This window comes from Leopardus geoffroyi, chromosome C3 (assembly GCF_018350155.1).
Source record: "Leopardus geoffroyi isolate Oge1 chromosome C3, O.geoffroyi_Oge1_pat1.0, whole genome shotgun sequence".
NCBI lineage: Eukaryota > Metazoa > Chordata > Mammalia > Carnivora > Felidae > Leopardus > Leopardus geoffroyi.
This window is the reverse complement of record NC_059338.1, coordinates 73,587,076-73,613,115: the sequence shown is the minus strand read 5'-3', so window position 1 is coordinate 73,613,115 and position 26,040 is coordinate 73,587,076. Positions and strand designations below refer to the sequence as shown.

Genomic DNA, 26,040 nt, shown 5'->3' with positions numbered 1-26,040 from the left:
GAGACGGACCCTTAGAGAAAGGGGAAGCTTCGAGCCTGCTCAGGGCCTCCATGGCAGCCGGGGAACCTCACGGCTCTCGTGTGGGGGGACCAGCAGGCTTACCGGGGTCCTCGGGGAAGGGACAGGCCGACGAACTCCCGTGAGGTGAAACAGAGTCAAACATAACTGTTTGCCCCACTCTGCTATTGACATCTCATGCCTTCGAGTTGTGAAATACATTAGACACGGCCAATACGACAATTGATGCAGAATGCTGTTTTTTATGATTATAAATTGATAGGCTCACGCTAAAAATTTACAACTCAGGAGGGCTTACTAAAAATACGTAAGATTCTCCCATGCTGACAGACACAGAGAAAAAAAAACACCAGGGCGCAATGTCTTTTCAAATGTCAACTACATCTCGATTTGCCTAACGTCAGCAGGCAGATTCCAAACTCTCAACAGGGGCTCAGGGAGACTCCTCAGCAGGGCTCCCAACACCCGTGCGCTCACACAGAGGCACCCGGGGCTCCCCCACGCTGTGCTCTCTTCCCACAAGGCAAACAGGGAACAACGGTGACATCGTCCAAAAGCCAATGCTCTCAGTGCAGCATGGAAAACGTAGCAAACCGTCCTGTGTATCCCCTGATGAAAATGTCACACGCGGGGCCCCTGGGTGGCTCAGTCTGTTAAGCATCCAACTTCAGCTCAGGCCATGATCTTGCAGTTTGTGAGTTCGAGCCCCACGTCGGGCTCTGTGCTGACAGCTCAGAGCCTGGAGCCTGCTTCAGATTTTGTGTCTCCCTCTCTCTCTGCCCCTCTCCTGCTCATGCTCTGTCTCTCTCTGTCTTTCAATAATAAATAAAGGTTAAAAAAAATTTTTTTTAATGTCACACCCATTTGTAATTTTGGCAAAGCTTTAAGGCACAGAAAAGTAAGAATTTTATAATTTAAAAATATCTTAACTGGAAACAACTCTGAAGGTCTACTGTCCAGGGAAGGGATAAAACAGAATGCGGTACGTCCCCGCGATGGAATATTCTCCAGCCATAGAAAGGAATGAAACACTAACACCCACTGCAGTGCCGTGAACCCTGAAGATACTCTCAGGTGATACAAGAGGTACCATTCTGGATGCTCCTACAAGCAGAATCCTGTGACATGCGGACTTTGGTACCTCCTATACTCTTGCGGAGAAGAGTGGTGGCCAGTGGGTACAGGGTTCCTGCTCGGCGTGGGTGGGGGGGTGGTGGTGACAGAATTCTGGAACTGGGAGAGAGGTGGTGGTCCCCAGACTGTGAGTGCACGTGAGGCCACTGAATAGTACGCTCTCAAATGGAGAACTTTACGTTATGCGTAACTTACACACCCACAGGGAACGTGTGACTATCCTGTGCTCTCAGCCCTGGGCCCCTTCACGCTCGTGAAGAGGAACGGGCCTTCCTCTGCCTGCTGTGGCACGGAGCTCGCCTGCCAGACCCGGTTATCGGCACTATAACTCATCCTTCAGATCTTTAACCACAACACATAAAAAATACAGTGGTAATTTGGGGCTTTGTGAGCTATATCTCGAAAAAATAAAGCTGTTGTTTTCTCGAGTGTTAGTGTTATACCAGAGAGGGCTAAGCATCCCAACGTGGATCTCAGCATGGTCCCCCCACCCCCCGTCCCCTCTAGCACACCTCCCTTGTGCCACTCAGTGCACACTCCGGGCCTCCAGCCACGCTCCAGGGGCAGAACGCCAGTCCTGAACAGCCCGTGTGGCCTGCACTCTGCTTCCCAGTCATCAGAGGAGGCCCAGCAGGTGCCCACAGAGGGGAACACAGCGGAGGGCCCGAGCAGACAGCACTCACCGAAACCCCAAGGAGCGGGCGTGGGCTGAGAGAAGGTCACGGCAAGCGTTCGGCGACCTCGCCCAGAGCTGCTCGCTCGTGGCCACGGGCTCCAGGAAAACCACTGAGTCCTACGCTCGGCCAGCAGAGCGTCTGTGGTTTGAGGCCACTGATCTACCCTCCCCGAAACACCCAGAAGCCCTACATGCTGAGGGAGCCAGACAAAAGCAGTAAAAGGGAGGGACGTCCCTGCAGACTTCTTACTTTCTAGTGGCTTCCAAGAGTGATACCAGGGTCACCTGCTGGGTCACAGAGCAGATTCAGGACGTCCAAATGGTCCCACGGGTGGTCAGGGTGGGATCCCACGCAGGGCTAGCACAGCTGAGCAGAGGAGCCGACCGTGAAGCCGTTGTCCGTCTGTCCATCTGTCCATCCACAGTATCCAGTGCCCCTCCTTCCCACTGGCGCCCCTCGCTGCACACCCACCGGGGTGGGACCTGCTAACATTGTCTCCCAGGGACCCGAGCCACTGCTGGCTTCGCTCCGCGGGCCACAGCAGCATAGGGATCGGGGAGGTGGGATCAGGCTGCTGGGGGGGAAACAAAACAAGCCTCTGACTGGACAAAAGACCAAGGCATTCTTACTTAGCTATTTGGCAAGGCTTCCCGAGACGCCCACTCTGAGCAGACCCTGGAGGCAAGGAACGTCCATCAGCAGGAAATGGGTGGGCAGGACCAGAACCACGACCAGGGACCAGACACCTCAAGGGCACGAGGGCAGAAGGGGGAGAGGCTGGCGTGGGCCCGGTGAGGTCACACTGGGTCGTGATGCCAGGCTCCAGGGCTCACAGTGTGTTCTATAAATAGCTGGCAACCTCTGCGACCGGCCAAGCAGGCAGTGTGATCACAGCAGGCCACGGCGGCCCCCTGCCCACTGCCCTCTGGCCTCGGTTCCGGCCACAGCGGGGTTTGAGCATGCGCCTGTCCCGCACCCCTCCCTCGGGCCCACGGATGTTGCCCCCCGTCCCCCAGCTCCGCTGTCCAACAACGCCCCCCTCCCCACCGTCTCAGTAGACTCCCTGCACCAGACGCACTGTGTCTGGCCACCAGTTGTCTGCTCCCCCAGGTCATAAGCTCCCCGAGAGCAGGAACCCCCTGGGTCTGCATCACCTCAGCAGCCTGCACATGGCTCAGCCCACGGCAGGTGCTCCCACACACTGAGGGAGGAAGGCACGGTGCCAGACTGCAGAGACACAGGTGAGGAGCACAGGGAACAGGGAGGGGAGGGCCCCGCACCAGTCCGGGCAAGACGGCAAGGTCTCTGCCCTGTCCCCGGGCCAGGGCTGGGACAAGGCAGCGCATCAGTTAGCACACTCTTCGAAAGTTTTCAAACGCTCGGAGGTGGATGCCTGCTGGTTAAGAATCAATTAGAACACTTTTCTCTATGTGGGTCACGCCATTCACTCATCTTTTTCTAGAGCAGGTCAGAAGCTACTAGCGAAAGCACACACACCATCCTGAACAGCAGCCACAGAGACCACACTTTACCTGAGCACACCCACCAACAAATCCCCAAGCGGGCTTCTGGCTGTTCCTGGGGGGTGGAGGGGGGTAAGACACTCTGTGTTTAAATCCAGTGGCAACAAGGAGCCAGCAGGACAGGCGGTAGGGAAGGGGGTCACTCCCCGTGCCCCAAGAAAAGTGTCTTAAACTCATTCCGGACACAAGCCAGGAATGGAGGTCGCTTGCAGACTGCCAGGCTCTCTCAGACGAACCCCCCAACTCAAGAAGTACCGAAACAAGGACGAAAACTCATCCGTATCGGCTGGCGAAGACAGAGGCTCTCTTAACAGAACGACCTTTACGAACACTTCCACAAAAAGCACAAACAGAATTCACCAAACTGAAGACGCCACTCGGTGAAGCTGCCTATTTCCAAAAAGAACACAAGACCCCTTGCCAACAACCCGAAACACGGAGCCAGCAGGCTGGGCCCCACTTCCTTCCACACCAAAGATGGGGAGTCCTCTTCCCACCCACCCACACCCGCGCCAAGGAGCCGGCCCGCCCGGAGGACGCAAACACAGCCCCCGAGCCCCTCACGCGGTCACGGCCAGGCCACACACACGAGAACCCAGACTCCAAATCTGACTCCCTCCTTGGCGGTTTCATTAAAACACGTTCGTAAGGCTCGCTGCACTTTCAGTAGCGTGGACTCTCTAACACCCTCTGCCATCAGATAGTCACACACCCATCATTCCAGAGAGAGAACAGAACTTAGGATTCTCCTAATGCAGCAATTCTCGAAGAGGGGTCCCAGGAATTCCTGGGGGGGGGGTGGAGGGGGGGAAGAGGGGTCCCCAGGAGCCTTTGAGGGCGTTTCCCAAGGTCACAAGTATTTTCGGCACGACACCGAGACATTATTTACCCTCTGTGTACACGGAAGGGTCAACGGCCGGTGGGACTGCAGGTGCCGGTACCCGGCTGGACGGCGGCTCAGCACTGGACCCGCGCGAGGCGGGGAGGCCGGGCTCCCCAGAAGTGCCCCACGTGAAGGATTCATCTCATGAAACACTGACTCTTCAGCCTTTTCTATCTGTGTGAGGAAACAGGAAGTGTGCGTCTCCCGAAACGTGGCGGCTGTCTCCTCGTCTAGAGGAAAAGTACTGGCGTGAGTGTCAGGCCGCGAGCTGAGCGTCCTCTTCCCGGGGGGGGGAAACGGCCTTGGGTGGGGGACAGACGCGTCCCCGGCCCTGAACCTAGTGGGCCTGCCACTCCAGAAGAGCCGTCGGGATCTGCTGCAAGGATACGAGGCAAGCTTTGCCGCCAAAATCCGAATTGTGGAAAACGTGTACTCACCCCCACGAGCTTAACAGAGACTTCTTTCTGATAAGACGTGTGGCGACATCCACGAATACGCTGTGTGACCATGTGCAGTGACATGTGCCGATGTTTGGAAAACCCGCGCAAGTCAGCGAGCCAATATTGTCCAACACCTGCCGTGTGACATCACACCCAGCTAAGTACCGATTCCGCTGCACCTATGTGGTTTCAGATCCCGCTGCAACCAGCTTCTAAGAAACTACTATTGGCTGAGTTTGGGGGTGGTAGCAAAGAGGAACAGCCACAACCATCTGAAAAGGCTACTGAAATACTCCTCCTGGGCGCCTGGTGGTTCAGACTCTTGATCTCAGCTCAGGATCATGATCTCAGGTCCTGAGGTCCTGAGGTCCTGAGGTCCTGAGATCGAGCTCCGCGGTGGCTCAGCACAGAGCACGGAGCCTGCTTGGGATTCTCTCTCTTCCCCCACCCCTCCCCTACTCATGCTCTCTAGTGTGCTCTCTCACTCTCAAAACAAACACTCCTCCCCCCTTTCAGCTGTTTATCTGTGTGAGGCCAGACTTCTTCCTTGCACTTCAACAAAAACAACACATCCCCGTAGACTCAATGTGGAAGGCAGCCGCTTGCATTAGGCCAAACCTTAAGGCGATTAACAAAAAGCGTAAAACAGTGTCACTCTTCTCACTACATTTTTTTTGTTTTTTAAAAAGTTACCTTTCATTAAAAAAAAAAAAAAAACGATCTATTAACACACATCTCCTAACGTGTGTGATCTATTAATTGACATCTATTAACATATGCTCTCTTTACTATGTATGCATTATTTTGTAGGCTCCTTGGGTTTAATTTCTAACACGGTAATTATTAATAGATAAAACCCACGGAAACAAGGGTCTTTGGGGTCCTTGATCATTTGAGACCTTACACAGGTCCTGATGCAGAAAGCTGTCAGAGCCACTGTCTGAACTGCTCATTTTGTGGGTGTGGACTGTCATCCAGACTATCTTCTGAAAACACTGCGGCTCTGCTACAGGCTTCTCCAGGAATAATGGCCCCACCTGCGGCCACCGGGGACACACAGGAAACTCCAACTGTTGGGGCCCCACAGAGGTTCGTGGTCTAGCAACCCCGCGGGCTAGCTGGGAGGGCCCGCCCCGCCCCAGGCAGCTGGGCTCTGGGCAGTGCAGCTCAGACGTGCTCATCAACGGTGCCGCGTCTCGCGGACACGGGACGTGAGAAGGACAGACAGCCCCAGATGGTCCTCTCTCTCTAGGAAACTGCCAACCAAAAAAAGGAAATGGACACACACAAAATGTCAACAGAACAAACACAGAGTTAATCATTAATAAACAGTCCCTGCTTGTTCCAAAGTTAGTGCAATGATCCACAGTAGACCTCGGTGGATTAAGTTAATTTACAAACGTCTTTGGATTAACCCACTTAGCATTCTCCTCCAACAGAAACAACCCAGAACGGAGAGGGAGGCAAGTACACAGTCTGTACCAGCAGCGAACTTTCGGAATCCAGGAACAGAGGCCAGTGCGCGTTTCCAATACTTTTGTTTTCTCTTTTGGAGGTGGGGGAGGTTTTGGCAAATCATCAAATCACTTCCGAGTTCATTCAGCCACTCCAGTTTAAACAACTATTTATCAAGCGCTCAACTCAAAGGCAGCAAACATCATTCGCTTCAAAATACATAAACTCTCACCAGGGAAAAGATTTGAGCAAACAGCTTTCTTGCCCAGCTACTATGCTGGAGAATTACGGGCCTGATGACGGCCCCCCTCACCAGCCCCGGGGCTCAGTCGGAGGTGATCCTACCAAGAGGGGAGAGGAGAGCATCTGCAGACTGGCTTGGAAATGCCAGTCTGCCCTCCTCCTCCTCTATTTTTTAGCTCAATCTTAAAACAACAACCTGCCACTGAATTTAGGCCCCCGTGTCCCCCTGCACTAACGTGCCAACTGCACACAGGGACAGCAAGGACACCGGCCCACCAGGGAAGTGATCTCAACATGGGCATGCGCCACGATCATACCGCCTAGGTGAAGGTCGGCGCTCAAACCACGGTGAGCGACACGAGGCAGAGAGCCAGCGGCACCCCAGCCACCAGGGCTCACCAGGCCCCGCCCTCAGTGCAGGCATTTCCTTCTGATGTAAAGTGACCTACGGGTCCAGCAGCTGGGCCTTCACCCTATCACCCCATCCTGGTCATCATCCTTCACAAAGTCTGAAGTGGTCTCAGACATCGGTAAGCGGCAGGGGCAGCTTCAGAAAATGCCTCAGATATTAACAAAGGTGTGGTTAGTGGAAATCCCCCCAAGTGCCAATTTCTGCAGGGTCAGCGTCACAAAGTATACCAGAGGGCATCACAGACCCACGGCTTAAAAAAAGAAAGCAGGGGCGCCGGGGTGGCTCAGTCAGCTAAGCATCCGACTTCGGCTCAGGTCATGATCTCGCGGTTCGTGGGTTCCAGCCCCGCGTCGGGCTCTGTGCTAACGGCTCGGAGCCTGGAGCCTGCTTCGGGTTCCGTGTCTCCCTCTCTCTCTGCCCCTCCCCTGCTCGTGCTCTGTCTCTCTCAAAAACAAGTAAGCGTCAAAAAAAATATTTTTTAATAAAAAAAAAAAAAAAAAAAAGAAAGTAAAAGCAGAACCCAAGTCAGTTTTCATTAATTCAGAAGAACATTCTAAAAAACTTTTCAACCGATTGCTCTTTAGTTTCTGCTGCTACAAAGATTTCTCTTAAAGGATCCTCTACATTTGCATAATGGTGGCAAAGCAAAGAGCTACTCTCCTGGCGTTCAACCACGGGAGCGGGCCCACTGGTGTGTGCCAGGTCCTCCCGATATCCAGATGCCGCCGATGGGGGTCAAGGTCCTGGACCCTGTAGGCAGCTCCATGTCTGGGCTCCAGCACGGCCTGCTGTGCCTCAGTTTCCTCACTGGCAGTACTGACTAGGGCCACGTCAGCACACCTGAAGCACCGCACAGGTACAGAACACCTGAGCTGAACTGCCCCACCCCCATCCCCGACCCCGGTCCTCACTCTGCAGAAGTCACTTCCGGAGCCTCGTGATTCTCCTTCCGTCTTCATCACACACACCTGCGGCCATCCACGCGGGTCCCTGCCACACACCTACTCACTACCTTCTGCACACTTCCCCTACTGTCTCCTAAGTCCCGCAGTCACGCTGTAAATAGCACCTGCGGTCTTAAGGCTAAAGATACTGATTTGCCAAACGCAAGCATTTACGAGGGTCCACTCTTAAACAAGAAGGAAACAAAGTGGAGGGTGACAGGGGCCCACGTGGGATTCAGGTCCCAATGCCCAGAGGCAGCCGACCAGGGGTCAGCGGCCACCCACCGTCTGCACCCGCCCTCAGTCCCCCGGCCCACAAGGGGGCTGCTCTCGCGTCACACTGGCTAGCACGGCTTTCACGACACTGAAACACCGCGTGAGCAGCGGCCGGCTCAAAGCCAACGTCCCAAAATGAAAAGGGAACCCCTCCACTACCAGACCAACAGCCGATACTTCAGGGAACAATAAAAAGATACCACATCAGGTGGGAAGTAGTTCCTGTGGACTGCAGCGTGTTGGGGGACACGGACGGAAACTGGTTAAATGAAGTCCTCGCAGGTTCACAGCGGGTTTGGGTTCTCTGGTTTGTTCTTAAAATCTAGACAAGCCTCCTGTAGGTGTTTGCCCGCAACTCTACTGTGTTCCGTGCAGAGATGTGCCCCTTCCGCCCACCACAGACCCCATCCACACCGAGGCCTGTTTCCAATTAAGACACACTATTGAGTTACAGCACCAATGTGCCTGCTTTGCTTCTTCTGGGGCTTTGTTTAGAAAACAACTCTGACAGCGTTCACGCAAACAACTCGGACCAAGTACGGGAAACAGTCACTTAGGAGAATCAGAAAATCTGTTCCCGTTCAAAGAAGGGTGTTTTACGAGAAACACGTGCCACACTCGTCTGTATGGGTTTGTAGTCTCTCATGGGGAGTCTCAGAATTGAAGGGCCTCAGCCAGCAGACGTGTCTTCCAGGAGCGTGACGGAAAATTCCGTGGAGAGACCTGCTGTCCTGCAGGACTCAGAGGGATACCTCTGGGCGACTATACAGCGTTTACACTGAGGCGCCCACACCCTCGCATGGGCACCCTGTAACCCAGATCCGCGCAGTTTCTCCACCCCATCATCCAGGCGGGAGAGAAGGCTCCCCGAGGCCCCCCACCACCGCCACAGCGGCCCTCACTGACCACAGACAACAGGCCACGCTAGCACAAACTTACCTCGAAGCATAATTTTCAAATTCCCAGCGAAGGGCATACTCCCCAAAGGAGCTGCGTGCGACATTTTTTCTACCCGCTAAGAGAATGGCTGATATGATAAGTAATTTGCATTGAGCACATCCTAGGCACCAGGAGGCGCTTTCCATGTAGGAACTCACTTTACTTTCACGGTAATGACTGTTAATTACAATTATTAGAATAATTAACATTACATAATTAACAATCATGACGATAATTAAGACAAATAAGTATATCAACAGTTCTCTGCTATAACTAAATATCCCTGCACGTTACATATAAAATATACGATGTTAATTACCCTGATAATTCTAGGAATAATTTTATATTCACCATTATTAGTTGTAATAACAAAATGGGTACGGTCATTATCTTCACCCTTGTTTCACAGATGAGGAAACGGGCACCGGGAGCTAACGTGATGAGGCCAGGAGGTGAACCCAGGCACGCAGCTGCAGAGCCCCGGAAACCGCCTTCCTCTCTCCTCTCGGCCTTGGGGTACAGGTGGCCACACTGTGGGTGCCCAGCAGGTGTCCTGGAGCCCCCCCCCCCCCCAATGAATGAAGTCAGCTTAGGGCAAGGGGGTGTCTGGGATTAATCCCTTAGGGAAGACATGTTTTGGCATTAATTGTTTGTATCTCAGTGCCTGTGTGGTTTTATGAAGCAGATTATTCCCCCCCACACACACCCTGCCTCCACCAGACAGATCGTGATGACCTATTCTCAGCTACGTTTGAGCTGTGCGGTCCTGCCCTCAGGCCCCAACCCCCCCAACACTCCATCAGGGACAGAAAATACCTCTGAGGGGAAGGAGGGTGTGTTAAGAGGGCACGGAACAAGGATAATGACACCAGCAGGTGATGGGGCGCTCACTGCGGGCCAGGCAGCCGGTTCATAAAGCCACTGACCGAATCCTCACGACGGTCAGGGCTGTCCACGCCAGCTCCACCGCATGAGGCCACGGAGGCACAGGAGCCGGGAGTCGGGCCACAGCTGCTGGCGGTAACGGCCCGGGTCCATGGGGGCCGCCTTCCCACGGTAAGCACGTTGTAGGCAGGGCCCTGCGCCCCCCTGATGCCCAGCGCTTATCAACGCCCACGATCGTGGGGGGGGCGGGGGGAACAGGTGTAACATCAGTTATGCGTTCAGGTGACCCGACTATCTCCACACAGGGGACTGAGGAGGAAGGAACAGCAACTCGGGTGACACCACAGGTAAAGGTTGTCCCTGGCCCCTGAGGTGACCTGCCTATTTTGCAGGTCACCTGCCCCCCCCCCCCCGTTATGCTGAAAGTGCACTGTCATGAAGGTAATAAACAAGGTTGAGAAGGTGAAAAAAGGGAAAAAATATCCAGAAATAAACTCATACATATTAACTATGTCTCCTGAGGATTATTAGGGGTGACTCTTTTCTCTTTTTATTTCACTATCTCCTAAATTCTTTGAAATGAGATGTATTCTTCTCACCGTGAAGGGAAGAGTAATTTTTTAAACACTAGGACCAGGAGACAATGCTGCCTACAGTGGGAGTCTACACAGCCACAGGGTTCTGCAGGAGACCCCCATCGGGGAGGGGTGCGAGGGAGAGGGGCTGCATGGGGGAGGGGGAGGGATGCAGGGGAGGGGGTACAGGAAGGGGGGAGGGATACGGGGGAGGGCTGCAGGGGAGATGAAGAGGGACTGCTTGGGGGGGATGAGGGGGGAGGGATGCGGGGAAGGGCTGCAGGGGAGAGGGGGAGGGACTGGGCTGGGGGGATAAGGAAGAGGCTTAGGGGGAGGGGGGAGGGCTGCAGGGTAGGGGGGAGAGGCTGCGGGGGAGGGGCTGCAGGGGAGAGGGGGAGGGATGCAGAGGGGGGGAGAGGCTGCGGGGGGGGGGGCTGCGTGGGGGGAGGGGAGAGGCTGCGGGGGAGGAGGGAGGAATGCAGGGGAGCAGGGAGTGGCTGAGGGGGAGGGGCTACGGAGAGAGAGGGAGGGCTGCAGGGGAGGGGGGAGAGGCTGAGGGGGAGGGGCTGCAGGGGAGAGGGGGAGGGATGCAGCGGGGGGGGGGGGGGGCGGGGAGAGGCTGCGGGGCTGAGCTGCCTGGGCCGCTAACCATGCGCGCACCCGACATGTACACGCAGCCAGCGGCGTCACGGGGCGTTCCGCTAGCAGCTGTTCCAAGTGCCATCCGGGCTCTGGTGCACACTCTGTAGCGAGGCCAGCGTGCACTTGAGCAACGCCTAGAGCAAGTCCGCGCAGGGGCTGGGGCTCTGGCCCTCCTGCGTTTGCTTCAGTTCCACCCGCGGCACTAAGAACAACGTCATTTTCCAGTCGGGACTACTTACTACCCTCCGCGGACACGTAACGGAATGCGTCAGGCACCAGAACTAGAAGCGAGGACCTGAGACCTCCCACAGTGATACCGGGGTGCACAGGCGGGGGGTGTCAGAGAGAAGGGAGCAGAGGACAGAGGCACCGGGGAGGCCCTCTGAAGCACAAGGTTCCGACCGCGTGTTGTCTGGCTACCCACAAGACGAGACCCACACACGCACACACACACCAGTTCTCTAGTTGGTACATCTGTCTCTCCCAAGGACGCCGGTTAGCAGTTTTGCCACCGCTTTCCGTGTAGTAGTCTGAACGAGACACAGACTTCTCACTATCTCACAAGACGTCATAAATGAGGAAAGAGGAAAGCCAGAATAAACCTGGTGGTATTGGACCAGAATCAGAAGTATCAGCAGGAACTCACGGTTTTTCATATATAAATACAGAAGGACGGATAAATATAGATGTGCACGCACGTGTGTGTGAGAACAAACACATAGCTTGCCTAGCCGTGTCTACCACAAGGACCCCCAACAAGCAAAGCACACACACCCCGTGCCCAGGTCTTCTCACACCACTCTCCACTAAAAGGAAATGGGCTGCAGCAGAAAAAAACCCAGCACTGGTGAGCCTGGACCAGCCTGTAGGTCTGGAAGGGAAACAGTAAAAAAATGATGGGGGTGCGTTGAAAGGACGGAGGCATCCACCTGGAAAGGGCTCCACATCAGGGTCACAAAAGACAGAGACTGAGGGACTGTCACAGATTACACAAAGTGTGAGAGACGTCTGGGGCGCCTGGGTGGCTCAGTCGGTTAAGCGTCCAACTTCGGCCCAGGTCATGATCTCACAGTTCATGAGTTCGAGCCCCACGTTAGGCTCTGTGCTGACAGCTCGGAGTCTGGAGCCCACTTCGGATTCTGTGTCTCCCTCTCTCTCTGCCCCTCCCCCACTCATGCTCTCGCGCGCTCTCTCTCTCTCTCTCTCAGAAATAAACATTAAAAAATAATAATAACTAAAAATAAATCCTGGCATGAATAAATGGATGTATCTTACAGGTATTAAGTAGATCTGGGCAAAACATGCTTAAACCTAGTATTTGTTTGCACTTTAGTAAATAATAAGGGGTGCCAAAATGGCTTATGACGTAGAGAACTTCATTCTCTAAAAGGCAGTGATAACAGGGTTGGTGGGAACGTAGGACGGTGCGGCCCCCGCGGAAACCAGTGTGACCGTCCCCTCAGTTAGGGAGTATAACCCAGTGACTACGGATTATGTCCACACACCGCCTGGTACGTGATGTTCCTGGCAGCAGTATTCACAGCAGTCGGAAGGTAGAAACAACCCCAATGTCCACCAAGAGATGGACACAAACAAACGGTGCGACATCCATACAACAGAGCCCTTGAGCCTAAGGAGGGAGGCGGTGCCAACATGGACCACACGAGCCTTGGAAACACCGTGCTCGGTCCAAACAGCCGGGAGTAAAAGGTTCTGTAGAGTCGGATTCCATTTACACGAAAGATACAGATTAGGCAACTCGCTGAGACCGAACGCAGAATGGTGTTGGCAGGGGTAGGGGCAACGGTGCAGGGCTGACGGGTAAGGGCCTCTTTTTGGGGTGATGAAAATGTTTTGGAACTTGTGAGATGTAATGGGCACACTGCCCCGTGAATGTGCTTAAATGCCACTCAAATGTATGCTTTACAATGTCTTGTGACGGGGCGCCTGGCGGGCTCAGTCGGTTAAGTGTCACCCCTCTTGATTGTGGCTCAGGTCGCGATCTCACGGTGGCAATAGGGAGCCCAGCATGGCTTCCAGCTGGGCGTGGAGCCGGCTTGGGATTCTCTCCCCCACAACTCCCGCTCCCTCTCTGCCCCTCCCCTACGCACACGCGCTCTCTCTCTCTCTCTCTCTCTATATATATAAACAAACATAAAATCTTCCAAGAAAAAAAATAAAAAACAAAATCCCTTGTTAAGTGAATTTCACCTCAATTTATAAAAAGGCTATGACATTTTGAAAGAATTTCCTATCTTTGAAAAATCGAGTATCTTCTTCTCCCTTTGTTAACGAGGCAGACATGCTTGGAAAAGCCCACACCAACAGGATCGACAGCAGGGGGAGGGCCGTGGGGCCCCCAGGGGTGCACGCTGACGCTGGGAAGTGCAGCCAGGGAGGCGGGAGTTGTCTAGGATGAGGGAAACAACACAGCGTCAGGCCGGGAATGATCCCCCCACCCCCCCGAAGACTTGGCAAGATTCTTTCACAGCCCTCACTCCACAACGCGCACTTAAAAGTACGTTATTTCAATAAAAACACGCAGAAGTAGATGACAAACCACGCTTCAAAGAGCCGCTTGTGGGAATGACACTGGCCACCGCCGGGAAGCTTAGCAGAGTATCTCCTGCAAACCGTGACTGGTGTTTCATCCTCGCTGGACCTGGGTGGATGGTGCCCCCGACCCTGGCCCACAGCGCCCCTTCCTCACCACCCCGACGGGGCGGCAGCGATAACCCACCTAACCCACCGGGACAGCCCCCTCCGACGGGCGGGAGGCACACCGCTCCAGGCAGCTGGTCGACGCTCTTCTGAGGGAGAGGATTCCCTGATGGAAGGAAAGTTAAGTCCCTCAAAAAGTCAACCGTGGACTTTGCTGAAGACCAAAAAATAAACTAAAACAACAAGGCCACACGGAACCCCCACAGCTTTACAATCGAATTTCTTACCATCTTTTCCATTTACGTCAGAGCCTTTTTTCTTTCAGAGAATTTTCACCCAAGACATTTTGTCCTTAATTCACCTCTAGAATATTCCGTGACTGAAAGGCCCGCGGGCTGAGCTCCCTGCTCAGCCCCGGGTCACATTCCGGCACTCCCAACGGGCCGGTGCTCGGAGCACGGACGTGGTTAACGCATGTGACTCCTGCAGGAAGGCAGGTGGGGGGGTCACCCCCTCATCACAGAGCCGCAAACCGGCTCACCGGCTCGGGAGCACTCGGGGCTCCACCGCCCAGAGGGGAGGGGGCCGATTCCCACACCCGGGAAGCTTCGAGCTGGGCGTGCGGCTGTGCCCGGCCACCTCCAGGCCTACCTCCCGAGGGCGCGGCTTTGGACAAGACTGATGGAAGCACAGAGGGAGGCAGTCGGCCCCCCTCGCTCCACCCCCACCGGCGAGATCAACAGTCGGGCTCAGCGGGGCCAGACCATGGGGCGCGCACTGCACCCACCAGCACCTAGAACGGACGTACCCGCAGGAGGGGAGCCGGGAGTTGGTGGGGACAGAAGACGTCCCGCTGTCCGCCCCGTGACGGGTTATGATTTCACTCTTCCCGTGTGCGTCCATTACCTACGTAAGTAAATCACTTCCTAAGTGGCCCCCACGGTCCTCTTCCCTCCAGCTGCTCAACATTCGTCATCCCTGATGGACGGTGCCACGCTCCACTCCAAGCAGGGGCGTGAGAGGCCACGGCCATGGAGAACCACAGAACCATGGGGGCACAGGAGCGCCACCACCCGAAAAAGTCTGGGGGGGGGGGCTGGGGGGTGTGGCTTTTCAAAAGTGGACACAAGCTTCAAGTCAGTAGATTAAAACAAGAAGCAATTAAATGCAACAAACACTTAGTAAAAAAAGAAAACAGCACTGTGGACGCTGGAAGCAGACCAAGATGATTCAGGGCAGTGAGCAAACAGTTTACCAGCGATGAAGGAGACAGACAGACCTCCAGGCAAAACGCGCTGGGTGCCATAAACGTGCAAAGGGAATGCTATGGATTTTTTTCTCCTGGATTTCCTAGAATTGCCTTAAATGGAGCCCGTCAATAACACAGAAAAGTTACCCCTGCTGCTCCTGCCTCACCACAGTCATCAATGCTTCCTGCCCCACAGGCAGGCGCCCGTCCACACCCTCTGCCCTGCCCTGCCCCCCACCGTAGGTGGATGGAGACTCCCACCCTATCTGTCACACAGCTGCCAAACACCCCCCCGGGGGGGGGGGTCCCTGCCACCTGGAGAGCAAAGCGGCCCCTCCTGTGCCCACGGCATCCACGGCCTCCAGGCCCAAGCGGCCTACAGCTCTGGACACTACCCAGACCTCTCTCTCTTCTCAACCGGTCGTCCGGCCTTCAGGCTGGTCCCTGACATTCCTCTGCCTTCAAGACATACCCGTAACCAAACAGGGGATGGGGGGAGTTTTTATTGCAGAAGCTGAACGTCAGCGTCTCACAAACCCTAAGGAATTCATGGAACCTAGTGATCGACACCCCATGGCGACAGTGGTAGGAAAAGCAGCAGACCAGCCTCCGAGTCTGAGCCTTGGAGGTGAAGTGTTGGGGCCCCAAAGTCCTCGAACCCAAGCAAGCAGAACACGCATCAGATCAAGCCTTTGGGTCTGACCACCTATTTGCAGGAAATCCACACGGGACGGAGGCACATGCTGGATGACGCCGAGAGGTCACCAGCCCGGTCCAGACCGTGGGAAACCCACATACACAAACCAGCTTCTTCCACCAAGAAGCAGCAAGGAGGAGGCGGGGAGAAGGCTACAGATGAGGACACGGGACGCGGCTGTTTGGGGCCGGGGAGGCGGGGGTCACAGCTACATGGGCACAGGGCTTCTCTGGAGGCACAAGTGTCCAGAGATGGTGGGAATGGCCATGCACAACTGTAAATGTACTGAGTCTTACTTTGAATGGCAAACTGCACGGTGCGCGAGCGACACGCCAATAAAGCTGTCATTTTTTTTTAAGCTTATTCATTTACTTTGAGCGGGGTGGGGAGAGCACGAGCCCATGCAAACGAGGGAGAGGCAGAGAGAGAGGGCATCCCGAGCAGGCTCCGCACCATCAGTAAGGAGCCCAGCTCGGGGCCAGAACTCACGAACCGCGAGATCATGACCTGAGCTGAAGTCGGACGCTTAACCCCCCCAGCGCCCCAATCAAGCTGTCATTTTTAAGAGGTACTGAGAGGACACATCAACCTATCACAATGTGGGCCTCACCTGGATCCTGACTCGGTCACCTGTTAGAATCTACATCATGTGTGTAACTGGACGGATGGGCAGAGAAGCTGTCTCTAAACCGGTAACTAGGGGCCCCCTGAGGAGTACTGGGTGGGGGGGGGGGTAGCAGGCAAAGACACCCTCACCTTGCAGAGCCCGCTCCTGAAGAATTGTCAGTAAAACAGCATGCCTGGGGTCCGCACCAGAACAAGGGGCAGGGATGGCAAAGAGGCCTCCAGGCGAACCAGGGATCTCTGGGGGCGTCACACATGCTTCCGCTCCTTCCCATCTTCCACCTGACCCGGGCTCGGCCCCCGTAGGTGACCTCCTGTGGGCGGAATCGCTGACCGGCCGCCAGGCCCCCAGTCTGTTTCCGACACAGCAGCCACAGGGCCAGCAGACCCCACCTCCCCTCCTGGGCACAAAGTCCTTCTCGGACTCCAACCCGGACTCCAACCCGACCCTGACTTCCCCACCCACCTGCACCTGCCTCCCTCCCTCCTCTTCCGGTTCTTGCCCCAAGCTCACCTTCTCAGGCACCTGCACCGTCCATGCAACAGGGCCGCCTGCTTCCCCCCCCCCCCCCGACCCTGCTCACCGGCCCCTGGTCTTTGGCAGGTACCCCAGACATGCTTCGGAACCTCCTGACTGGTGTGTGTCTTCTTTTGATTGTCTATCTCCCATCACACACGTTCCAGGCTGTTTGTCCCCGAGAGCCTTCACAGCCCACAGCTCAAGGTTAAGTTGTAATTACGAGTCTCAAGACGCGCAAGGCCCGTTCCAAGTGTGATCTGATGTCCTCATAGGGAGCCATGTGCTTTGACATTTAGCAAAGTGCATAATTGTCAAAGCGGCAGCACCCATTAGGAACAAAGCACCCCCCACAGTGGCCGCGCCCCCCCCCCCCAAGTCACCGGCAGGGCCACTCTAGGGTCACCAGGTAGAAACTATAAGCAGAAAATTGTGACTCGGTCCCACCCGGTTGGGACCGGGCTCATCGTGTGGGGACACACCCTGGTGCTCTGTCACAGCACTCCTGGACATGTGACCGTGCAAGGTGGGTCCCCAACTACTGTGAGTCCTATGTGGGTGGGTTCTATCGTGACAGTGTACTAGCCTCCGGTCCCTTCTGAGGGATGCTCACGGGAACAGTGGCTCTGAACGCCAAGGCCAAGCCTTCAGGTCCCTGGTGTCGAGCCTTACAAGGCGGCCATACATACAAGGCACCTGGCAGAGGTTGTTTACTGGGGACATGGGTCTCTAAGTGTTTTTTTTTTTTATCCCTCACTGCCTGCAAAGACCCAGAGGTCAACAAGGAGGAGGGGCAGGCCAGGAGCCCGAGTGCACACCCCAAAGGGCTCCCGTGCAAAATGAATAAGGATGCTCTCCACGGCAGAAGCAGTGGCAGGCAGCAGGTGCCTCCAGCCCACTGAGCGCCGCGGCGAAGGGCGTGCCTGCATTATCTCCTCTGATCCGCTCATTCTCCCTGTGAGGAGGAGACCGAAGTTCAGAGAGGCTCACACCCAGTCGTGAAGCCAGGATTCAAGTGAGGTCAGCCCGACCTGGAGCCTGTGCCCCGGGTTTGTGTCATGGCGGGGGGGGGACCACAATGCCATGGTGACACCCAACAGCTCTCATGGGCTGCAGGCGCCTTGGCACCCGGCCTCTGCACCTTCCTGTGCGTTCTCCCCACCGTTTACTGGTATTTCCCCACCATTTACTTTGTTTCCACGAACAAACAAATGTTGCCGCTGAAGCCCGGGGCGTCACCCCTCCTGGAGCCTGGGCTGTGTCGTGCCCACTGCGTTTGGACGGGACCCTCACCGCCCGTGGGATTCAGAGGCACCTGCCCAGTCCCGTCAAATGCCCTGCCGCCTTCGTGTCCTGCACAAGCTTGGTCACAGCAAGACCGACCGCGGGGCCTGGGAGTGTGGTGAGCAAGATCCCCCTGCAGGGGCTCCCACTACCCAGTGGGCGGAGCACCACCCACTCAGTCCCCAACACGGGCACAGGCCTGCTGGGCTCAAGCTCCCTACCAGCAACGGAGCGAGACCTTGTCCAGAAAAACACCCAATGGTCATATTGTGTCACTTGACTCAACAATGACAAGCCTCTCAAATGGCTCTGACCCGTGAACTTCAGTCAGTATTCTGCCCTCGTGTGCATGCGCTTTCTACAGTAGTAGAGCTCGGAGCCCAAGCACCCAGAAATAACTAGAAGAGATGGGCTTAAGTTACAGCGACAGAGATTCAGGGGAGGAACCACCCTGATTCCCGAGTCTGGCTGGTTTTAAGGCTATGGGTTCTTAACGACGACGTTGGCCGCTTTCCTGGGGAAGGCGCTGCAGCTCCCAGAGGTAGCCCTTCCGTCCTCTGCCCCAGTCCTCTGCCCCAGTTCTACCCGGAGGTGACAGGCTGCGTTCACAGCAACAGGGAACCCTGACCCTGGGGCAGGGAGGAGGGGCCGCCACCAACCAGACCTGGGAGCCGAGCAGAAAAGCTGGCTCTCACACCCGCAGCACAAGGCAATCACCGGGGACATTGGCAAAATTTAACTTCTAGCGTCTTCGGGAGATTCTTAGACCCACTGGTTTTAAGACTACAGGTTCTTAACGACGTTGGCTAGGCCAAGGAAGTGGGCTCGCTCCCCCGGGGCCCCAGCTCCCACTCGGCCCCCTGCCCCGTCCTCCGTCTCCCGGTGGCCTTCCAGCCCCTTCTCCAGAGCCCGCCTCAGACCCAACATGTCCAAATGCCACACGTGATCCTGCCCCCCAAGCCTGCCAGTCTCCCCCGTGTCTTATTTTTATTAACATTGTCACCACCTGCCACATTCAACAAATGCGGTCACGGAGACGAGGATACGGCCGGCTCCCCACCACCGTCTGTGGCTTGCTTCCTCCGGTGGGCCCCATGCCAGGTGCTCCTTCAAGCTTCACGAACTCGCCTGGGGGAGGGCAGGGTCAGGCCCCTCGAGGGTGAGGACCCAGGCCAGCGCCACCCAGCACATCTCACCTCAACAACCCTGAGGTCAGGGCTGTTACCGTCATTTTCCAGGTATGGAAACTGAGGCTCAGAAAAATTACATCCCTGGCCAGAGGCCCCAAGCCAGCGAGGGGTGCTATAGTTAAGTGCAGGATCCAAACCTGGGCCCCAGCTTCTGCGTGGATGGGGCCCGCGGGGGTCCTGTCACTCCTCCCACAGCCATCCCCTGGGGGGTGGGGGGAGGGTCCTGCTGCTCTCAGGCCCAGACCACCACCTACAGTCTCCCCACCCCACGCTGGCCCCTAGCGTGCCTGTAGCACTGCCAGAGTCACCTTTCTAGAACGAGTCGGCACTCGGCACTCCAGCAGAGCAGATGGGGCCTCTAGTGGGCTGCCCCACCTTCCCTACCGCCTGCACGCGGCCCTGGGCACTCACAGTCGGAGACGGGGTTCCCAGGGATCACCGGCTCCTTCCTCAGCCCCAGCGACCAACCATCGCAAGTCAGCAGAGGAGTAAAGGCACCTCAGGACGTAGACATGAGGGGACCTAAGCCAGCCAGGCCCAACTCCCTGCTTTCAGGTGAGGAAACCGAGGCCCAGGACAGGTACAGAGCCGGCGGTGATGCTGTGACTCCCTGTCTGTCCACTGCTTGAGCTGTGACCTCGAGGAAAGGACGAGGACTGAAAGGTGGTCTTCGAGTTCAAGGAGCCCCCGCCTCCAGCCGGCAACGGAGGGAGCGAGGTGCGGAGCCCTGTTGGTACAAACCGGCGGCAATCTCTCAAAGACCACGCTCGCATCCTCCAGACCTGATGAGGAATTTAATTTAGTAAGAGCAAAGCCACCGAAGGGCGCAACAAGTTTTAAACGTTTAAGCCCTGGGCGGGGGGGGGCGCAGGGGTGGGAGGCGCCTGGGTGGCTCAGTTGGTTGAGTTTGGGCTCAGGTCACGATCTCGCAGTTCGTGGGTTCGAGCCCCGCGTCGGGCTCTGTGCTGACAGCTCGGAGCCTGGAGCCCGCTTCGGATTCTGTGTCTCCCTCCCCCCCACCTCCACTCACACTCTGTCTCTCTCTCCTTCAAAAATAAACAAACGTTAAAAAAATTTTTTCAATGTTTAAGCCCCGGGGCGCCTGGCTGGCTCGGTTGGTGGCACGGGCAACTCGCGGGGTTGTGAGTTCGGGCCCCACACTGGGTGCAAGAGTTGACTTAAAAATAAAATCTTCAAAAATAAGTAAACAAAATGAAATGTTTGAGCCCTTTATTTTCGAACAGACCTACAAGCCTAGGATGTAAGAACCGCTTGGAGTCAGGGAGATATCCGTCCCGATTTGCCCAGGTAGTGCTGCTGCCTTATGTCTCAGGGACATAACGAGGAACCACCCCCAGCCCCCCCATCACTTGCCAAAGTTTCCAATGTAGACGATAAACTGTCTGGTCACCCAGGGTACAGCTCTATCGAAAGATAAAGTAGAAAGGCACAGTTGTTTGGTCATGAAAAGTAAAGACCCTGAGACCAATCAGTGGCTTTCAGTTTTTAAAGTTGGAGAGAAAAAAGCAGGGAAAAAATCATAGTGCGGCTTAGTGATAGTTCAACCGTCTAGAGTGCCCATGGGCAGGGCACCTCGCTTGGGGCTCGGGAGACGTGGGTGCCAGCGGGTCACAAAGTGCGGGGTGGAGCCATCAAGTCTAGAGACATGGCCAGGAACAGACACGGATGGAAGTGACTGAGGAGAGAGCCCCATCTCCCCACCTCACCCGCAGAGCCCCACCCACACCTGGGGAAGAGCGGTCTCCATCATCCCTGATGCCAGAGTCACAAGTACGTCCGCGTTTTCTATATGTCATAAATGTCCCTTCTGCTCAGAGCACCACAAACAAACAAGATTCTTCTGCAACGGAAAATTCCAGATGCAAAGGGGTCTGCGTACAAACACTAAAGATAAATGTGTCGTAATTAAAATCGTAGCAACTGGGTCTCCAACCGGCCTTACTCAACAAAACGGAGGTATCCTGAACAATGGGGTCCTTCTTAGAATATGGGGGGGGGGGTGCACATACATACTCTAAAGAAAAGCGATCTTAAAGACTAAGTGTCCCAGCAAGTCCACAGCAGGGGGGTGTGCAGAGGGAGGGGTGCTAGCTTTAGAGTCCAGACTAAAGAGCCCCAAAAGAAATAAAACCAAATTTATGTGTGAACTTTTATTAAAATCCACGATCCCAAACGACCCACTGTAAGCACACACGACAAACTGATTACGGACTGTTAAGTGTGAAAATGGCGCGGAGATTAAAACGTCCCTATTTCTTAGACATGGTACTTAAGTGTCAGGGGTGAAAGGACAAGTCTGGAAGGGGCGTTAGAGTATTTCCACCAGAAAAAGGGGGGAGGGGCACATCTGAGGCCAAGGCAGATAATCTTGATAATTGTTGAGGCTTGGTGATGGAAAAATGGGGGAGTACTGTGCGAGTCACTCTACTTTTGTGTACTTTAAACTATTTCACAACAGAAACTGTTAAAAAAAAATCAAGTGTTACATTTTGAACACCCACAGTAACAATTCAGGAAACAAAAACACACTTTACCAGGCTAGCACACTAGAGTAGTATCGTAACAGTCATTACAAAGAATAAACCATTCTGGTATCGTTTGAAGTTCTGACACTGAAACTAGAAGTTGACAAGAATATTCTGCTTCTCAAAACCAGGTAGGTCTTAGGACTCGAAGCTTTTATATTTTGCTTTCCTACATGCTTATTGAAACGTTTCTTCAAGGTTTGAAACAGAAGGGCCCCTGGGTCGTTCAGTATTAAGCGTCCGACTTCAGCTCAGGTCGTGATCTCATGGCCTGAAAGTTTGAGCCCCATGTCAGGCTTTGTGTGGATGGTGCAAGAGTCTGCTTGGGATTCCCTCCCTCTCTCTCTCTCTCTCTCTCTCTGCCCCTCCCCTGCCCATGTTCTCTCTCTCTTTCAAAATAAATAAACTTAAAAAAAAAAAAAAAAAAAAAAAAAAAAAAAAAAAGGCTTGTCATAGGTCCATGCCTCCCTGCCCGCAGCAGTTTCTAGAGGGGCAGAGAGGGACCATCTGCTCTATGGCCAACGTGCACCGTCGCCGGGAGACCAGGGCATACCTTCACTGGCAACTGGGCTGGGGAGCGCAGGAATGGGGTGCAGGAACAGTTCAATGGCACTAGAAACCACCCTGAAAGCCAGTTATTCCCAAAGTCAGGATCCCTTTAGACAACTCTCAAATAAGACTCATGTGTCACAATAGTTACTTTGTTGCAACGCTGAGAGGGGTTAAACACGCAGGGGCTGGGGCACCACAAAAGCAAAAGAAACAATCCCCTGGGCTCCCTCAGACACACTTTAAGATCTTTAAGTTGTTAAACACAAACACACAGACCAAAAAAAAAAAAAAAAACCCAAAACAAAACAAAAACAAAAACCAAGGAGCCAGATCATCTCCCAAAGTTCAGGGTCACTGGGGAACCCACCATCCTGAACCACTAACTCTTCTGAAGAGCTAAAAACCTGATAAGCAGTAACGTCTTCAGAGTCCAAACATTAATTCCCATATCATAATAGCATTTATAACGGGCATAACTTTTACCTACTGTGAACTCTACCTTTTGAATTCGTTCATTACTAAGTTGCTTCCCCAGTACAGTAAAACTGAGAGTAGCAAACCTATGTGTAATTGTTCTACAATCCAGGTTGACTGTCTTTTCAGTATCCTAAATTAGGAAATACAACATCCAAAGAAGTTTCATTGAAGAAACTCTTCCAGAAGCTCCTTCTAAGCCAACTTAAAAGCCCCTGTGTGTAGTATACGAGAGGTGCACCCCGCCTTGTAATTACAGTGCACTCACACAGCCTGAAATTTGGGCTCGTTCCCATCCTGCCATCAGCTAACAACCATCCGACAGACCTATTTGTTTTTCCAACCAAAGCCGTCCAGTTCCAGGTTTATCTGTGGACCACGGGGCCCTCTCCCCGGCACGCCACAGTGCAGAGGCCCACAGCAGAGCAAGATTCTTCCAGAAGCTGTCAGTGACCAGAAATGAGCCTGGAGACCCGGAGGACGACAGGTCTTTGGAAATGAGAGGTGAGAAAATACCGACCGTGCGGGGCCTACGGTTCAGGGTGAGCGGCGCTCCCTGAAGCTCTCGGTTCAATTATACCTGAGCGCATGCGCACAGCAGTCCAGCCTAGAGGTAACAGGTATTTCTGACTGTGGGTCAAGGTCAAAAGGACTGAAAGCCACTTCTTTGAGGAGAGTGTCCAGAGTCAGCTTGGAATCAGACAATATGACCTTGGCAGGGTTCTTAACCTATCCGAGCCTCTGCGGTCCACCTTCACAGTGAACACCACCAATTTAGCAAGCCATCCTATGGGTTAGTTAGCGCGAGACGCAGCACAAAAGCTTCACCTTCCTCAAGGTTCTTTACTTTTTCCGGGCCTTCAACTTGCAAACTGAAAATCTGAAAAATTCTATGGTGTAGTGACTACCCCTTGCTGGGTTCCTTTAGGGGCATTCCCGGGGGACCCTCACTCTGCCAGCTGAGAGGCTACCCTGCCCTTTCATTGGGGGGGGGGGGAGGGGAGGGGAGGGGAGCCTGCTGCCCAGGGTGTCAAGAAGTCAAATCTGCCCCCAGGAGTGTGCCAACAGGGTCCACCCTGGCAGACCTGAGGAACCTCCCAGGTGTAGGATTAAAACCATTCTTCAATCAAATTGCTGAGAGGCTGGAAGGGCTTAAAAGTTGGTAGGGCTCAGTCTCGGAAAAGCTTTCAAATTAAGTGACATCAGAAAGAAGACCGTCAGGATTCACGAGGCACAGGGCCGTCGGTGAACAGCCACAGCAGCCAGGGACAGCGTCGAGGGAACTGAGCGGGTCAAGAGGGGCTTCCAGACCCCTGACCCCGAGCAGGTGGGGCCAGGGCCCCGCCAGCACGCGGCGGTGGGGGGCCGGGACCGGAGCGCACCTAGCACCGGGGCTGGCCTGCAGCCTGCCGGACAAAGGGGACAGGCGATGCCCTGTGCAAGGGGCAGGGCCAGCCGGGAAATTTGGGAGCCACGTGCCTGGCGGGAGAAGGAAAAAGGCTTTACAACACTTGACCGCTCTCTTGGCCCAGCGACTCCGCGGCCCCTCCGCTGTGCACTTAAAACAAGGGGGGGCAACGGGTTACTCCTTGAAGTTTTTTAGAACTTTTCCAAAGAAAGAGCGCGGACCGGTAGACAGGGGTGCTAAGGGAGTCAACACCTCTCCTCGCCGTCTTCTAGTAAATTGTAAAAGGCAATTAGCACTTGAATAAGGAGCCGGCGTGTCTGGAATGAGAACCAGCCGCACGCAGCTTCAGGGTCTCGAGGGGCCGCCCTGCACCCTCCCGGCCCGCGGCCCTAAAACTACCACCGGGGATTGGCCCAAATTCAGCGTTTCCAGACTTTCCCCCGGAGCAGGGGCCGCACAAGTGCTGGCAAAGAGAAAAACGAAACCGAGTGCGCTCCAGGCCCGCCGGGCTCGGTCTGGCGCCGGGGGGCCCGCGCGGCCCCGGCCCCCCGCCGTCCGCACGCCCCGAGCTCGGCGCCGCCCCCGGGCCCGAACCCCCCGCCGGCGCTCAGGGCCCGGCCCCGCGGGGCGCAGCGGGGACCCGCGCCGGGGCGGCGGGCGAGGCGGGCGCGGGGCGCGGGCCTCGGGCCTACACGCGGGCCCCGGCCTCCGGCTCCACCCGCGGGGGGCGGCGGGGGCGCGGGAAGGGGCCCAGGCCGCGCGGGGCGCCCCGACGACCGGGGGCCCGAGGAGGCCGAGCCAACGGCCGGCGGCCCGGCCCGGCCCCGCCGCCGCCGCCGCCGCCACCCCCTCCCCCGGCCGCCGTCTCCCGGCCGCCCGCGCCCCCCCCCGCCTCGCCCTGGACCCCCGGCCCGCGCCCCCGCCCCCCGCCCGCCGCCCCGGCCCGCGCCCCCCGCGCCCCCCGCCAGCCCGCCAACCGCCGCCGGCGCCGCGGGCACGAGCACGAGCGGCCGGGCCGGCGCCCCCCGCGCCAGGACTCACCGGGGCCGGCTCCCGAGTACATGGTGGCGCCGCCGAGGGGCTCCGGGGCCGAGGGGCGGCCGCGCGCGCGCCACGGGCCCCGACGCCGCGAGCCGCGAGGGAGCCGCCGGCCGCACGATCCGCCCCGGCGCGGCCGCCTCGCCAAACAGGTTTACCCGACGCGGCCGGGGCGGCGGGCGGAGGCGGCGGGCGGGGGGGCGGGGGGGGGGACGGAGGGAGGGGCGAGAGAGAGAGGGAGGGGAGGAGGGAGGGGGGGAGAGGGAGAGGGAGGGGCGAGAGAGAGGGAGGGGAGGAGGGAGGGGGAGAGGGAGGGGCGAGGGAGGGGAGGGGGAGGGGGCGAGGGAGGGGAGGGACGGGGAGGGGCGATGGAGAGGGGGAGGGGCGAAAGAGGGGGAGGCGGGAAGGAGAGGGAGGGGCGAAAGGGAGGGGGAGGAACGGGGGGGGAGGGAGGGACGTAGGAGAGAGGGGAGGAGGGAAGGGAGGAGGTGGAGGAGGGAGGGGCGAGGAGGAGGGAGGAGGAGGAGGGTGCAGGCAGGAGGAGGGGCGGGGTCGGCGCGCTGGTGGCCGGGAGCCTGGGGGTGGGGGGGGCGGGAAGGGGACGCGCGGGCAAGTGGGGGCGGGGGCGGGGGCTGCGCGGGCCCGTGTGGCGCTGGGGCCCCCGCCGCGGGGGCGGACGTGGGGCGGGGGACCCCTCGCAGCCACTCAGAGCAGCGACGTGGTCGCCGACTGGGCGGGGCGGGCCAGCCTGGCA

General features: G+C 56.3%; 1 protein-coding gene across 2 annotated transcripts in view; it reads right to left on the bottom strand.

Moving 5' to 3' along the window:
• AGO2 (argonaute RISC catalytic component 2) overlaps positions 1 to 25,485 on the bottom strand; it is a 112,882-nt gene extending 87,397 nt beyond the window's left edge. Inside the window, exon 1 of one of the 2 annotated variants that reach the window (XM_045453553.1) lies at positions 25,290 to 25,485. In XM_045453553.1, the coding sequence (XP_045309509.1) occupies positions 25,290 to 25,311 (22 nt within the window). In that variant the 5' untranslated portion in view covers positions 25,312 to 25,485. The remainder of the gene's footprint in view (positions 1 to 25,289) is intronic. The other variant, XM_045453557.1, reaches the window with a different exon arrangement.
• Positions 25,486 to 26,040: the final 555 nt, after the last annotated feature.